The sequence below is a fragment of the Pseudophryne corroboree genome, chromosome 3, assembly GCF_028390025.1.
Source record: "Pseudophryne corroboree isolate aPseCor3 chromosome 3, aPseCor3.hap2, whole genome shotgun sequence".
NCBI lineage: Eukaryota > Metazoa > Chordata > Amphibia > Anura > Myobatrachidae > Pseudophryne > Pseudophryne corroboree.
The window spans coordinates 627,515,620-627,533,122 of NC_086446.1; the positions used below are offsets into that span (position 1 = coordinate 627,515,620).

General features: G+C 51.7%; 1 protein-coding gene across 1 annotated transcript in view; it reads left to right on the top strand.

The window, feature by feature from the left end:
* The window catches only part of RNLS (renalase, FAD dependent amine oxidase), a 627,109-nt gene that overhangs the window by 36,588 nt on the left and 573,018 nt on the right, over nt 1–17,503 (top strand). Inside the window, exon 2 of the mRNA XM_063961709.1 lies at nt 11,752–11,787. Within this exon, the coding sequence (XP_063817779.1) occupies nt 11,752–11,787 (36 nt within the window). The remainder of the gene's footprint in view (nt 1–11,751; nt 11,788–17,503) is intronic.

Here is a 17,503-nt window from a genome sequence, read left to right on the forward strand (position 1 = left end):
ACTGCACATGTGCAGTTCTCTGGAAACATAGCGCCAGCCATGTTCCGGAGTTCAAATTCAAATAGGGGGAGATTTTTCGCTGCGCCCGACGCTGGACTCTGGAGAGGTGAGTGTTAAAATATGGGTGCAATGTGTGCAGTGTGGGCCCCCTGGACCCAGGGGCCGTGTGCACCAGACACATTGCACCAATTATAGAAACATCAATGACTCACATGTACTACGTCACAGTGCAGCTAAAACACAATACACTGGAAGAAATACTGGGTATACTGTATACAACGTGACATTGTACAATATAAATCATGTCAAAGGCCCAAACTTTTATTGAAAGACAGACACATATATGGGAAGGGTGCATAAATATTACAGCATATTCAACAAAACATGCTGAAAACCAACCAATTTTTATTTTATTTTATTTAAATTAAAGCCAGGGACAGTGCTCTGAATCATCCAAGTGCACAAAATAAAATGTAAAAACACAAAAAAGTGCTCAGGGATGTGGCATTTCAAACCCTCCTCAAAAGAACATAGGCCCTAATGTATTAAGCCTTAAACAATGATAGAGTAGAGACGGATAAAGGGGTCTATTTACTAAGCCTTGGATGGAGATAAAGTGGATAGGGATAAAGTACCAGCCAATCAGCTCCTAACTGCCATGTCACAGGCTGGTTTTGAAAAATTACAGGAGCTGATTGGCTGGTACTTTATCGCTGTCCATTTTATCAGTGCCGTAACTAGACATTTTAGCTCTGTGTGCAAGAAACGGCATCAGCAACCCCCCCCCCCCTCCAATGTAAACTGGCGTGGCTTCACGGGAAAGGGGTGTGGCCACAAAATAATACTAATTCATATAATGGTGCACAGTAGTATCCATTATTCAAATTATGCCGCACAGTAGCGCCACTACACCAGGTAGAGGTAGAGCCCCTTTACACATTACAGCAGACAGCATCCCCTTTTCTCTGACGTCCTAGTGGATGCTGGGTACTCCGTAAGGACCATGGGGTATAGACGGGCTCCGCAGGAGACTGGGCACTCTTAAAAGAAAGATTAGGTACTATATCTGGTGTGCACTGGCTCCTCCCTCTATGCCCCTCCTCCAGACCTCAGTTAGTTAGTATCTGTGCCCGGCCAGAGCTGGATGCACCCTAGGGGCTCTCCTGAGCTTCCCAGAAAAGAAAGTATTTGTTAGGTTTTTTTTATTTTCAGTGAGATCTGCTGGCAACAGACTCACTGCTACGTGGGACTGAGGGGAGAGAAGCGAACCTACTTGCTTGCAGCTAGCTTGGGCTTCTAAGGCTACTGGACACCATTAGCTCCAGAGGGATCGAACACAGGCCCAGTACTCGGTCGTCCGGTCCCGGAGCCGCGCCGCCGTCCCCCTTGCAGAGCCAGAAGAACTGAAGAGAAGTTGAAAATCGGCGGCTGAAGACTCCGGTCTTCATTAAGGTAGCGCACAGCACTGCAGCTGTGCGCCATTGCTCCCTTAGCACACCACACACTCCGGTCACTGATGGGTGCAGGGCGCTGGGGGGGGGGCGCCCTGGACAGCAATTAGATTACCTTACTTGGCGAAAAGCACATAATACAGTCTGATAAACTGTATATGTGCATTAACCCCCGCCATTAAAGTACATAAAAGGACAGAAGCCCGCCGCTGAGGGGGCCGGGCCTTCTTCCTCAGCACACCGGCGCCATTTTCTCTTCACAGCTCAGCTGGAAGGAAGCTCCCCAGGCTCTCCCCTGCAGTATCCTGGTACACAAAGGGTAAAAAAGAGAGGGGGGGGCACATAAATTTAGGCGCAAAACTGTGTATATAAGCTGCTATAGGGGAAAAAATCACTCAGTATAGTGTACATCCCTGTATTATATAGCGCTGTGGTGTGTGCTGGCATACTCTCTCTCTGTCTCTCCAAAGGGCCTGGTGGGGGAACTGTCTTAAAATAGAGCATCCCCTGTGTGTGTGGTGTGTCGGTACGCGTGTGTCGACATGTCTGAGGTAAAAGGCTCCTCTAAGGAGGTGATAGAGCGGATAAGTGTGTGGGAGGGTGTCTCCGTCAACAACGCCGACACCTGTTTGTATATGTGTAAGTGCTGAGGTAAAATTATTGCACAAAAGGTTAGGGAACAGAAAGGAAATCTACCCTGGTCTGTCCCTATGTCACAGAGTCCTTCAGAGTCTCTCTATGTTCACTATCCAAAATAACAAAGTATCGACACGGAGTTTAACTCCACTGTCGACTACGATAATGCAAAGTTACAGCCAAGAGGGCTAAAAGATATTCAATATATGATTATTGGAATAAAAGATGATTTGCATATCACTGATGACTCATCTGTCCCTGACACGAGAGTACACATGTTAAGGGGAAGAATGCTGAGGTAAATTTCCCTCCTCTCATGAGGAAAAAGAGCGGGAATCTCCAGACAAGAGACAGCAGCTTCCCACAAGAGAATTCTCAGGCTGTATCCTTTCCCCACTAGGGCCAGGATGTGTTGAGAATCTTCCCCTTGGGTGTCCTGTTTGCACTAGCTATTCTCAGGGATCCTGCAGATAGCGTGCACATTCTAGTATACTACCCAGACCGGCGATTGTGTCGGCATGGGTTTATAGCGCTGTGGCAGCGTGGACAGGTACCTTATCAGCAGAGATTGAGACCCTAGTATGCATATAAATGCTGTCTTAAGTGATAGATATATAATTATAAAGCATGCCCAAAGGGACATGAGTATACTGGGTCCTAGAGACAAAAGCTATGTCGATTTCTGCTTGACGTGTCCTGTAGAATATACATTGGACAGATGATGCCGACTTAAGAGGCATATGGAAGGCTGAGGATTGTGTGGAGAAAGGTTCTCGGGCCTGGTCTCCACAGTTATAGCTGGTAATTCTGATATTTTGCCTTATATTCCTGCACAGCCTAGGAAAGCACGACATTATTAAATGCAGCTTTTCGAATAAAGAAACAAGAAAGTCTGAGGTGCGTCCTTTCTTGTCAGAGCCGGGGGCAGAGGAAAGAAGCTGTACAACACAGCTAGTCCCCAGGAACAGAAGTCCTCCCCGGCCTCTACAAAAATCCACCGCATGTCGCTGGGGCTCCACAGGCGGAGCTAGGCCCGGTGGGGACACGCCTTCGTAAGTTCAGCCACAAGTGGGTTCACTCCCTGTTAGATCCCTGGGCAATAGAAATTATATCACAGGGATACAGGCTGGACTGTGAGAAGATGCCCCCTCACCGAGGACCCGGCGGGCTTCCCCCCAAGAGAGAGGGAGCCAGTGTTAACTGCAATTCATAAATTGTATCTTCAACAGGTGGTGGTCAAGGGTCCCCTCCTTCAACAAGAGGGTGTTATTATTCGACCATGTTATAATCCCGAAACCAGACGGTTCGGTTAGACCCATATTGAATTAAAATCCCTGAACATATACCTGAAAAGGTTCAGGTTCAAGATGGAATCGCTAAGAGCGGTCATTGCATGCCTGAAATGAATCGGGACATAAGGGATGCATACCTTCGTGTCCCCATTTATCCACCTCATCAGGCGTACCTCAGAATTGCGGTACGGGATTGTCATTACCAATTTCACCAAGGTAATGGCGGATATGATGGTGCTCCTGCAGAAGCAAGGTGTCACTATTATCACATACTTGGATGATCTCCTCATAAAAGCGAGATCAAGAGAGCAGTTGCTGGACAGCGTATCACCTTCTCTGGAAGTGAAACGGCAACACGACTGGATTCTATATATTCCAAAGTCACAGTTGGTTCCTACAGCTCATCTGCCTCGCCTAGGCATGTTCCTAGACACAGACCAGAAGAGGGTTTATCTCCCGATAGAGAGAGCTCAGGAGCTCATGACACTGGTCAGGAATCCATTGAAAACCAAAACAGGTGTCAGTGCATCACTGCACTCGAGTCCTGGGAAGGATGATGGCATCATATGAGGCCATCCCCTTCGGCTGGTTCCATGCAAGGACAATGGAACTTACTGGACAAGTGGTCCGGATCACATCTTCAGATGCATCGGTTAATCACCCTATCCCCCAGGGCCAGGGTGTCTCTCCTGTGGTGGCTGCGGAGTGCTCACCTTCTCGAGGGCCGCAGATTCGGCATTCAGGACTGGGTCCTGGTGACCACGGATGCAAGCCTCCGAGGGTGGGGGGCAGTTACACAGGGAAGAAAATTCCAAGGTTTGTGGTCAAGCCAACAGACTTGCCTTCACATCAATATCCTGGAACTAAGGGCCATATACAACGCCCTAAGTCAAGCGGAGTTCCTGCTTCGCGACCAACCGGTTCTGATCCAGTCAGACCGCAGGGGCTCATGTAAACCGACAGGGCGGCACAAGGAGCAGGGTGACGAGGGTAGAAGCCACCAGAATTCTTCGCTGGGCGGAGAATCAAGTAAGCGCACTGTCAGCAGTGTTCATTCCGGGAGTGGACACGACCTCCACCCGGGAAAGTGGTGACTTCATCAGGAAGTCTTCACGCAGTTTTGCAAATTGATGGAAACTGCCTAAGGTGGACTACATGGCGTCCCACCTCAATAAAAAGATAAAAAAGGTTTTACGCTGGGTCAAGGGACTCTCAGGCGATAGCTGTGGTCGCACTAGTTCCACCGTGGGTGTTCCAGTCGGTCTATATATTCCCTCCTCTTCCTCTCAGACCCAAGGGCTGAGAATTGTAATAAACGGAGGAGTGTGAACAATATTCTTTGCTCCGGATTGGCCAAGAAGGACTCGGTACCCGGAACTGCAAGAAATGCTCTCAGAGGACCCATGGCCTCTGCCTCTCAGTCAGGACATGTTGCAACAGGGACCCTGTCTGATCCAAGACTTACCGCGGCTGCGTTGGACGGCATGGCGCTTGAACGCCGGATCCTAGCGGAAAAGGGCATTCCGGATGCAGTTTTTCCTACGCTGATAAAGGCTAGGAAAGACGTGACAGCAAGACTTTTTCACTGTATATGGCGAAAATAGGTTGCTTGGTGTGTGGCCGGAAGGCCCTACAGAGGAATTCCAGGGGGGTCGATTCCTGCACTTCCTACAGTCAGGAGTGACTATGGGCCTAAAATTAGGATCCATAAAGGCCAAGATTTCGGCCCTATCCCTTTTTCTCTCAAAAAGAACTGGCTTCACTGCCTGAAGTTCGGACGTTGTTACAGGGGTGCTGCATATTCAGCCCCTTTTGTGCCTCCAGTGGCACCTTGGGATCTTAACGTGTGTTGGATTCCTAAAATCCCACTGGTTTGAGCCACTTAAGACCGTGGAGCTAAAATATCTCACGTGGAAAGTGGTCATGCTTTTGGCCTTAGCTTGGACTAGGCGTGTGTCAGAATTGGCGGCTTTGTCATGTAAAAGCCTATATCTGATCTTCCATATGGAAAGGGCAGAATGGAGGACTCGTCCCCAATTTCTCCCTAAGGTGGTATCATCGTTTCATTTGAACCAACCTATTGTGGTGCCTGCGGCTACTAGGGACTTGGAGGATTCCAAGTTGCTGGACGTAGTCCGGGCCCTGAAACTTTATGTTTCCAGGACGGCTAGAGTCAGAAAAACTGACTCGCTATTTATCCTGCATGCACCCAACAAGCTGGGTGCTCCTGCTTCAAAGCAGACTATTGCTCGCTGGATCTGTAGCACCATTCAGCTTGCACATTCTGCGGCTGGACTGCCGCATCCTAAATCAGTAAAAGCCCATTCCACGAGGAAGGTGGGCTCTTCTTGGGCGGCTGCCCGAGGGGTCTCAGCTTTACAACTTTGCCGAGCTGCCACTTGGTCGGGTTCAAACACTTTTGCAAAATTCTACAAGTTTGATACCCTGGCTGAGGAGGACCTTGAGTTTGCTCATTCGGTGCTGCAGAGTCATCCGCACTCTCCCGCCCGTTTGGGAGCTTTGGTATAATCCCCATGGTCCTTACGGAGTACCCAGCATCCACTAGGACGTCAGAGAAAATAAGAATTTACTCACCGGTAATTCTATTTCTCGTAGTCCGTAGTGGATGCTGGGAGCCCGTCCCAAGTGCGGACTCTCTGCAATACATGTATATAGTTATTGCTTAACTAAAGGGTTATTGTATGAGCCATCTGTTGAGAGAGGCTCAGTTATTGTTCATACTGTTAACTGGGTATAGTTATCACGAGTTGTACAGTGTGATTGGTGTGGCTGGTATGAGTCTTACCCTGGATTCCAAATCCTTTCCTAGTAATGTCAGCTCTTCCGGGCACAGTTTCCCTAACTGAGGTCTGGAGGAGGGGCATAGAGGGAGGAGCCAGTGCACACCAGATATAGTACCTAATCTTTCTTTTAAGAGTGCCCAGTCTCCTGCGGAACCCGTCTATACCCCATGGTCCTTACGGAGTACCCAGCATCCACTACGGACTACGAGAAATAGAATTACCGGTGAGTAAATTCTTATTTTTACACATTACGGCAGACAGCGTCCCCTTTTTAAACATTACGGCAGACAGCGTCCCCTTTTTACACATTACAGCAGAGTCCACCCCCCCCCCCCCCCCCCCGATAGATAAATCCTATAATATTGCAAATCCTCAGGTGAGGCCACACCACTACTGCCTATGCTGCAGGCGGAGATCATTGCGGCTCTGTGTTGGCTCATTGTGAGGCCGGCTGATTGTGCCCCAGGTCATCCTGCGCACACAGCGCACATACCTAGTTACGGCACTGCATTTTTCCTCCATCCAAGGCTTAGTAAATAGACCCCAAAGAGTGAAAATTACCAGCCAATCAGCTTCCTAACTGCCAGGTCACAAGCTGTGTTCAAAAAATGACAGGACGTGATTGGCTGGTCATTTATCCACTCACTTTTTAAGGCTTAATACATTTGGGCCATAATCCCCAGAACAAACAGACCCCTTAGGGGCCAAGGAGTAATATATTCATCCTGGGGGCTGATTCTTCTACTCTTTCATTCGGATGTTCGTGGAGGTGGAAACTTCAGGGCAAACAGTTATAACCCCTCTTTCACCAGAGAAAGTAGTAATCAAAGCGGTTCCATATTTGTCATGTAATAAACTGATTTCTCGTGCGCCCAATTAATGGTTTGTGAGTATATAGGTGGTCATTCCGAGTTGTTCGCTTGGTAATTTTCTTCGCATCGCAGCGATTTTCCGCTAATTGCGCATGCGCAATGCTCGCACTGCGACTGCGCCAAGTAAATTTGCTAAGAAGTTTGGTATTTTACTCACGGCATTACGAGGTTTTTTCTTCGTTCTGGTGATCGTAATGTGATTGACAGGAAGTGGGTGTTTCTGGGCGGAAACTGGCCGTTTTATGGGAGTGTGTGAAAAAACGCTGCCGTTTCTGGGAAAAACGCGGGAGTGGCTGGAGTAACAAGGGAGTGCCTGGGCGAACGCTGGGTGTGTTTGTGACGTCAAACCAGGAACAAAACTGACTGAACTGATCGCAGTGGCAGAGTAAGTCCCGAGCTACTCAGAAACTGCAAAGAAATTTCTATTCGCAATTTTGAGAATCTTTCGTTCGCAATTTTGCTAAGCTAAGATTCACTCCCAGTAGGCGGCGGCTTAGCGTGTGCAATGCTGCTAAAAGCAGCTTGCGAGCGAACAACTCGGAATGAGGGCCCTAGGCAAGAAAGACCTGTAGTCAATTTGCCAGTATTTAAAAGTCAACATTTATCAGGGTAATAGGATGGTACAAGGAAGGGAGGGTCGGATCTTTATTAGGTTTTGGAAAACGGGTAAATGCTTGATTAAAACTAAGCATACTTTATGTGCTAGACTAGTGGTCTCCAACCTTAATTGGGGTGTGAGCTACTTTTGGAAAATAAAACCTCTGAAAGAGCTACTGCCTCCCCCAATGTACGCGCGTTCCTGCGAAAGTGGGTGTGACCTTATAGAAGTGGGCGTGGTCTCACAAAAGTGGGTGTGGCCTCACAACTGCAAGTAATGCCCACCCGTGTAGTGCCAGATACACAAGTAATGCCCCCAAGCAGTGCCAGATACATGTGATGCACCCCAGCAGTGCCAGATACAGTGCCCTCACCAGTGCCAGATACAATGCCCCCCCCCGCAGTGCCTGATACAATGCCCCCTGCATGCCAGATACAATGCCCATGCAGTGCCAGATACAGTGCTCCCGCAGTGCCAGATACAGTGCCCTCCGCAGTGCCAGATACAATGCCCCCACCAGTGCCACATACAATGCCCCCTGCATAGTGCCAGATAAACAAGTAATGACCCCCAGCAGTGCCAGCTACACAAATAATACCACCCAGCAGTGCCAGATACACAAATAATGCCCCCCAGCAGTGCCAAATACACAAATAATGCCCCCCACCAGTGCCAGATACATGTGATGCCCCCCAGCAGTGCCAGATACAAAGCCATCTGCACTACCAGATATAATGACCCCTGCAGTGCCAGATACAATGCCCCCACAGTGCCAGATACAATGCCCCCCTGCAGTGCCAAATACAATGCCCCCCGCAGTGTCAAATACAGTGCCACACACAGTGCTCACTGCTGCTGGCTTCTTCTACTGCCACCGGTGCTGCTCCTCTTGTATGAGGGATAGAAGGGGAGGAGAGCGCAGCGCGCGCCTCTCCTGTGAAGTTCGGAGAGCGGCTGCAGTGAGGGTGACAGAGTCTCCGGCGGTGGGCATTTGAAATATGGCACCGGTAAGTGAGCCAATCAAAGCTTGCAGTCCGGTAGCCAATCAGGTGACGCCGCTGCCGGTCCGCGAGCACTGATTGGCTGACGGCCAGCTCCATGTCAAAAATGAAAGGAGGAGGAGTGCCAGTGACTGCCCAAGTCCATGCGCTCTGCAAGCTACCAGTAGCTTGTGAGCGACTGCTTGGAGATCACTGTGGTAGACATTGTGCCTAATACATATAACAGCACTGCAACTATACCATTGAAATACAGATCTTATTGTATGTGTAACCCTTCCCTTAATACTATAGGCAGGAAGCTATTTAAGTATTGTACTAAGGGATGATTACCCTTAAGTTGTGCCTCCACCCAAGCTACTTATTATTACTACTAGGTGCTTCATCGTGCCCTACGGGCGCTCTTCACACCGTCGCAAGGGGCTACGCCCCCTTAACCCTTGCATGCCTTTCTGGGGTTCAATATTTGTATTATATGGAGTATTACCTGCATTCCTTTGTCAGTGGTTAAATATTGCACAATGAAAGGGCGTGCGATGGTGAAGGAGGCACAGCCCCTTGCCACGGTCTGGAGGTGCCGTGGGTAGGGGAGGGGCAGGTACGAGTGGTGCGGCGGATGGGGAAGGGGGTCTGGAGGCGCTGCAGGTGGTGGAGGGGTAGGTGCGGGGGTGCCATGGGTGGGGGAGGGGTGGGTGGGACCGCAGATGGAGGAGGGTGTCTGCAGATGCTGCGGGTGGAGGGGGGCAGGTGTGGGGGGAGACATATATGGGGGGTGGATGGTGGAGGGGGTCTGGAGGTGCTGTGGGTGGTGGAGGGGCGGAGGAGTGGGAGCCACGGGTGGTGTAGGGGGTCTGGAGGCACAGCGTGTGGGGGAGGGGTGGAGTGCCGCATGTGGTGGAGGGGAAGGTGCGGAGGTGTGGTGCATTGAGGAGGGGTCTGGAGGCGCTGCGGGTACTGTACCTGCCAAAAAGGTAGTTGGAGGGCATGCAGTAACAGGGCCAGGACAGGCGTGACAGGGTCAGATCACGGGTGACAGGGCCAGGATAGGGGTAACAGGGTCAGCATAAGGGTGAAAGGGCTAGGATAAGGGTGACAGGGCAAGGCCAGGGGTGACAGGGACATGACAACACAGGGCACGGGAGAGATTGGTATTAGGGACAAAACAGTGGTGACAGACAGATGTGTCTTACCGGAGTCACGGCTGCTGCTGTTCCACTCCAACCTGTTGGGATCTGCTGCTGGTGGAGACTTGGCATGGCTGACTCTCTCAGGCTGGAGTCCTGCTTCCTCTGCCCATCAGCATCCCTCCCCCCCTCCTCAGTCATACACCGCAGACCTTGCGCAGCTGCCGGGCACTGTGGTAAGGGGAGACTGGGAGTGACTGGTTAGCCCCCAGGAGACGCTGCGACTGGAGGGAGGAGGGGGTCATAGCATGCACACGGCGCGGACCTCGCGGCTGCTGGGCACTGTGGTAAGGGGAGACTGTGAGTGACTGGTTAGCTCCCAGGAGACGCTGCAGTTGGAGGGAGGAGGGGGTCGGAGCCTGCAAGCAGCTCGGACTTCTGCAGCGCTACCCGCTGGCTAAAGTGTGTGAAGGAGCTGGGCGCACCTCACTGCGGGCGGCAGCACTGCAGCTAGCGGTGGGGTTGACGGGGCTGGAGATAACAGAGGCAGTACGGAACCTGCACAACAGCAGGTGCCCCACAAAACTGCAGCTAAGAAGCGTGGAGTGTGCTAGAAAGTGATGCTCCTCCGTGCCAGAGAGACCCTGCTGAGTATGCTGATGTGGGGGGTCAAGCACACAGTGAGCTGGTGCCCGTCTGTCTGTACGGCATACCCCTCACACACCCCCATACCTCCCAACTGTCCCGGGGTTCCGGCAGCAGAGCCGGATTAAGGGGGGGGGGCAGGGGGTACGTACCGTGGGCCCCACAGTTTTAGGGGGCCCCCCGGCTGGAGTAGCTCTGTCCCAGCTCAGAAGCTCCCCCGTCCTGCCAGCAACAGCTGCAGCATTGTGCTACAGTCAGCACACGCTGCTGCGTGTTGGCAGGTCTGTGGTGTTGCCTGCTTTCTTCTGCCTGTGCGGGTGTGTAGGGGGAAGCGACCACCTCCTCTGGCTTTAGCCCTAGCTGAGGGGCCAAAATTCCATATAAAAAAAAAATCCTGGAATTTGCATAAGGGGGCGTGGCCACGTGGGCGCGATTAGGCCACGCCCCCAGCCCAACAGCAGACACAGCCATGAGATAGGGCTCCCCTGTCTCAAGTGCCCTGGGCCCCCCAGACTCATAATCCGCCCCTGGAGGCATGCCAGCAGCTCACAGAGCGCTGGGCATGCCCCCTCACTGACGAAAACGGGGGCCCTCCCGTAAAGCCACGCCCCCGTTTGTTGGCCACGCCCCTTTTCGCTGTGTATATATGTGTGTGTGTGTGTGTGTGTGCCCTCCTTCTGCCTGAAGAAAGCTGGGAGGTATGCACCCCTGTCTGCCTGAAGAAAGCTGGGAGGTATGCACCCCTGCCTGTGCCATGCCCATACTATCTGCTTCTTTTCCTAGTCTCCTATAGATTTGCCCAGATCTGTGACTCATTTGACTAACTCCGCCCAGTGTTGTGACTCCGCCCAGCGTTAGCAAATGAGTCACAAAGTCACAGATCTGGGCTATTATATAGGAGATTAGGCTGCTTGGGTAGCCTAACATTGGGGGTAATTCCAAGTTGATCGCAGCAGGAATTCTGTTAGCAACTGGGCAAAACCATGTGCACTGCAGGGGGGACAGATATAACATGTGCAGAGAGAGTTAGATTTGGGTGTGGTGAGTTCAATCTGCAATCAAAATTGCAGTGTAAAAATAAAGCAGCCAGTATTTACCCTGCTTGAAACGAAATAACCCACCCAAATCTAACTCTCTCTGCACATGTTATATCTGCCCCCCCCTGCAGTGCACACGGTTTTGCCCAACTGCTAAAAATTTTCCTGCTGCGATCAACTTGGAATTACCCCCATAGTTCCTAAAAACTGATGAAAGTGTTGATATATTGTAGATATTTACACATTAATGTATAGTATTACTTATATTAATAATAGACCTTTCCTTCTTTGCAGATCTCCTCGGGCAGCTTCCAGTAAGTCAGGCAAATGGTAAGTGTATAGTTTTAATTTAGCTACTTTGTAATGTCACTATCCCTTATAAACATAAATACACTTACAGAGCATATTACATTCCTTACATTCACATTAACTAAACTTTAAAAGAAAACCCACTTATACATATAAATAGTGCATGCAATACAAAAAAATACATTAGTGACTCTACCTAGTGAGTGACCCGGGTACTCATTAAACTGAAAATGCGCAAGTTGGGGCCCATGAAGTCAGTAATGAATAGTGATGATCAGGGGTGTATCTTCCTATTGGCCAGGATGGCACTTGCCAGGGGCGCCGGCCAAGGGGGGGCGCCGCCCGGCAGTGCCACCCGCGCCAGGGGGTAGAATGACATAGTACTCACTGAGTACATACCTTAGCAGTGCTTATCCACTGCCGGGCTCTCAAAAGCTTATTGCACTCTGACAAGCTCTGTGACTATAGTCACAATGATGGTGAATATAGTCGGGGAACGGGGCACTTCCAGATATGGGGAGGGGGCAAGGCACCTCCTCTTCCTCATCCTCTCCCCTTCTCATTGGTCCCACGCGTTCTGTCACCAAACACCAGCCACTACAATCAGCACCAGTCAGCAGTGCAGCCTGAGCATACCTGTACATTTTCTGCGGTACCGTAGCTGCACTGCATGGTCTGTCCTGGCAGTCTGGATCACAGCTTACAAAGAGCTCTGTATGGAGGGGTATCTAGACCAGTGACTGTCTGTCTGTCCAGCTGTGTTGAGACTACAAGTGCCAGCACACCTTGTCAACTGGATTTGCTGGGACATGTAGTGCCATCACACCTAGAGAGGGTTTTGTAACTGTATGTATGTGTGCATATATCCCCTCGGTGTCCCTGTCCCCACCCTCCTTGTAATTTCCCCTCAGTGTCCCTGCCCGCACCATCACTGTGTGATCCTGGCCATACGCTCCTGTAATTCCCTCTCAGTGTCCCTGCCTGCACACTTCCCATAATCCCCCCTCAGTATCCCTGCCCACACCCTCCCCGTAATTCCCTCTCAGTGTCCCTACCCACACCCTAACCGTAATTCCCCTTCAGTGTCCCTGCCTGCACACTCCTCGTAATTCCTCCTCAGTCTCCCTGCCTGCACCCTCCCCATAATGCCATCTCAGTGTCCCTGCCCGCACCCTCCTCGTAATTCCCCCTCAGTCTCCCTGCCCGCACCCTCGTCACTCCTCCTCAGTGTCCCTGCCTGCACCCTCCTCGTAATTCCCCCTCAGTCTCCCTGCCCGCACCCTCCCAGTAATTCCCTCTCAGTGTCCCTACCCGCACCTAACCGTAATTCCCCCTCAGTGTCCCTGCCTGCACACTCCTCGTAATTCCATCTCAGTGTCCCTGCCCACACCCTCCTTATAATTCCTCCTCAGTGTCCCTGTCTGCATCCTCCCTGTATTTCTCCCTCAGTGTTCCTGATTTCAGCCTCCCTGTGACTCCCCCCTCAGTGTCCCTGTCCGCACACTCCCGTAATTCCCTCTCAGTGTCCCTTCTCGCACCCTCCCTGCAGTGTCCTTGACCTCAGCCTCCCTGTAGGCCATACCTCTCATTTTCCCTACCTGAACCCTCGCTGTAATTTCCCCTTAGTGTCCCTGACCTCAGCCTCCTGTAATTCCACCTCCGTGTCCCTGCCCGTACCCTCCCCGTAATTCCCCCTCAGTGTCCCTGCCCGCACACTCCTGTAATTCCCCCTCAGTGTCCCTGCCCACACCCTCCCTGTAATTGCCCCTAAGTGTCCCTGATCTCGGCCTCCCTGTAACCTCTCCACCTCATTGTCCCTACCCGCACCCTCCATGTAATTCTCCCTCAGTGTCCCTGACCTCAGCCTATCTGTAACTACCCCCCTCTGTGTCCCTGGGTGGGGGGCGCCAGTTCCTTACTTTGCCAGGGGCGCTCAGACCCCTAGATACACCCCTGGTGATGATAATACCCTAGATTAGAGTATATGAGAGTCTCTTTTGCTGAGTCCAATACCAGCTTTTTAATAAGTAACAATGAACTCCTTTCTCCTGGGTTGTAGCAATTCCTTTAAGAGTTACAGTATTCTCACTTTAGGATTCAACTACATTACTTTGTATCCAGCGGCCACCACAGTATGTAGCTAAACAATAAATCTCCAAGTGTGCTGATAGTTAATGTGTTAAGTTTGGGTAGGATTACTCTAAAACCACTTACATCCCACTTACATCCAGACAAATCAGTCCATTAGCTGACGGTCTTTCTATTTTTACCCTTAAGATCCTGCCTTGTATGTTCCGTATTTTCTACATTAATTTACCACTTCAGTGTCTCTCTATCTCTCTCTTCTGAACAACTGAGTAACATGTATAGTTTGGAGGAGAGAAGGGAAAGGGGGGACATGATAGAAACTTTCAAATATATCAAGGGTCTTAACAAAGTTCAGGAGGGAAACATTCTTCAAAGGAAAAGAAGTATTAGAACTCGAGGGCATACATTGAGACTGGAGGGGGGGGAGGTTCAGGGGAAATTGAAGGAAAAATTACTTCACAGAAAGGGTAGTGGATAAGTGGAATAGCCTCCCATCAGAGGTGGTAGAATCTAAGACTGTAGGGCAATTTAAACATGCTTGGGACAGGCATATGAATATCCTTACAAAGAATTAAGGTTAAAAAAGGGTTGAGATTGCCTAAAGGATAAAATAAAAAAGGGGCAGACTAGATGGGCCAAGTGGTTCTTATCTGCCGTCAAATTCTATGTTTCTATGTAACTCTTACTTGTAGTCTCAATTAACTAGATATTGCACGCAAATGTCTTTAGTCCTGCTCAGCTGTATAAGTAACCTCATCCCCCTTGTGTATATATACATATACAATTAGAATCTCCATTCCTGTAACAGTATTTAACAAATGAAGTATAAGTCCTCCCAGTGGCGTAAGTTCGTCCCAGTTGCCCGGAGGCAAGATAAATATTGGTGCCCCCCTATTTACTATATTAAGATAAATATATATATGTAGATGTGCGTGCGTGTGTGTGTGTGTGTGTGTGTGTGTGTGTGTAAGAGGCACGGGGGTGGGGCCCTGGAGAACAAAATTCGGATCGATCACTTACCAGACCTACGTACCGCACGCCTCCCGTCCTCCACCTTCAGTCCGTCGAGGTAGCTCAGACGATACTGGCACACGTTCAAACACGGAGAAGAACTTCCTGGGTCACCTGAAACGAATATAGGGGGGGGGGGGGGGGGCACACGACGCTGGGGTGGCCTACACTGGGCTCAGTGGAGGGTCATCATTGGCACTTGTGGCCTCAGACTGGGCGCCCCCGTAGTGGTGCGGAGCACCAGGGGCGACCCTGAACGAAAACGCCCAAAGGGGAAGTGGGGGAGGGGCAACATACACCACAAACACACACGAAACACCTTTATGCTCACCAGCTATATACTCGGCTTCCGCCAGACGACTGGCCCTTCTTCTTTGCTCCTGTAAGAGAACACACAACACAGCCCACGGGACGTGGCGCTGCTTACGCTTTATGACGGAGAGACACTTATACAAAGGTTATAGCACAACACCGTAATACTGTTTCAACCTTGTGGTACTCACCAACGCGTACTTCCGACAGCCTACCTTTCATGGGGGCCTGGCTGTGGGGAAAACTGAGAACTCATCACACATGCGGCGTAGCGCCAACTTGCGCGAACCTGCGGCGTAGCGCCGACTTCAGCAACCTGCGGCCTATCGCCGACTTCAGCAACCTGCGGCCTAGTGCCGACTTCAGCAACCTGCGGCCTAGTGCCGACTTCAGCAACCTGCGGCCTATCGCCGACTTCAGCAACCTGCGGCCTATCGCCGACTTCAGCAACCTGCGGCCTATCGCCGACTTCAGCAACCTGCGGCCTATCGCCGACTTCAGCAACCTGCGGCCTATCGCCGACTTCAGCAACCTGCGGCCTATCGCCGACTTCAGCAACCTGCGGCCTAGTGCCGACTTCAGCAACCTGCGGCCTAGTGCCGACTTCAGCAACCTGCGGCCTATCGCCGACTTCAGCAACCTGCGGCCTATCGCCGACTTCAGATACACACAATGGTGTTGGGCTTCCTTGCCCTGGTGGCCCCCTACCAATGGCTGCCTATCTGGAGGGTAATGGGGCCTTGCACCCTCTGTTGCTCAGGCCTGGTGCCTGTTTTGCCCCACGGGCCTAGTGCCCGCCTACTGGTGCCACAGGCCGGTGGCCTGACTACCCCCTCGGGCCTAATGCCCGTTCGACTGTGCCACAGGCCAGGAGGGCCCGTTCAGAAATGCCCACGGGCCGAGAGGGCCCGACTATATGCCCACAGGCCGGAAGGGCCTGGCTATGCCCACGGGCCTAATGCCCGATCCCTGGTGGTCTAGGGGTGGGGGGGGGGCTCCTGCACTTACCCGTCCAAAGGGCCCCGGCTGGACCAAGCCTGGTCCGGCCACGCCCACCGCGTTGTCTTCGCCGGAGGCGGGATGGCTCCCACCACCTCCGGGCTTCCTGGGGACTTCACCTGGGCAGCGGTGGCCGGTGCAAGCTCTTTTGCGTTGCACACCGCTGGCCCAGGGCTTCCGACGACTTCCCCGGCGTGTGTCGGCTCCTTGGACTTCACCCGGCGGGCGGCGGCGTGTCTCAGCTCTTTTGCAACTACCGCCGCCCTCCGGGACTTCCGGCGCCGTCTTCTTTCTTCTCTCTTCGGGAGCTCTTCTCCGCTCCTTCTCCGTCCTCGAACTCCCCTCCCGCGCCCGGCGCTGGCTAATACAAGCCAGGGCCGGGGGGCGGGGCTATGACGCGGCGAGCCGGGATTGGCTCGCCGCCGCCACTCCTGATTGGCTGCCAGTTCACGAGCCGTGATTGGCTCGCGGCTGGCGCCAAATTCAAAATGCCGGGCGGCGATTGGCAGGGTCTGCGTCCCGGAGGATGCAGGCCCGTCGCCATCACCCGCGTGGAGCAGCGGTGGATATGCACCGCCGTCCCCACGCCCGCTGCCGAACTCTGCATTCAGCTGGGCAGGGGGAGACCGGGCCAGGTCCGGTCCCCAGCACCACCCGAGGCCCGCGCTACCTCCGGCCCCATGGGCTGGCGCCGGGGCGTCCCAGGTGAGGAGGGACGTGCATGCCAGTAGCAGGGCCAGTGACCGGACAAGTACACTGGCCCTCGCTACATGTGTGTGTGTAGTGTTCTGAAAAAAATGTATATACTGTATTTATACATATAATTGTCTTTTATTTTAAATCACATATTTCTTAGCAGTCATACCCAGGATTAGAACCCATGACCTGTTACACTAACAGCAGACACTTTACTGATGGAGTTATTTGCTCCTGTAGAGGAAGCATGAGAATTCTAACTATATGAAGTTACGTGTAATTGTCAGAGAAGTATCTTCATATAGTTAAAATTCTCATATTTCCTATACAGGAGCAAACAGCTTCATCAGTAAGGTGTTTGCTTCCAGTGTAATAGGTTGTGGTTTCTAATACTGGGTGTGACACTTGTAAAATGTGTATATTCAGTATAATAAAGAGGGTGTGATTTGTAAGGTGCAGGGACCAGTGAGGAAGTCGGCCACTGAAAAGACAGTGGCAGCTATTAATTAACTTAATTCAATGGTGTCACAGAATGGGAGGAGAGGTGCCCCCTTAAGAGCAGGAGCCCGGCGGCAGATGACTCCGTTGCCTCCCAGAGTTCTGCCTATGAGTCCTCCCTTTCCTTTATCAG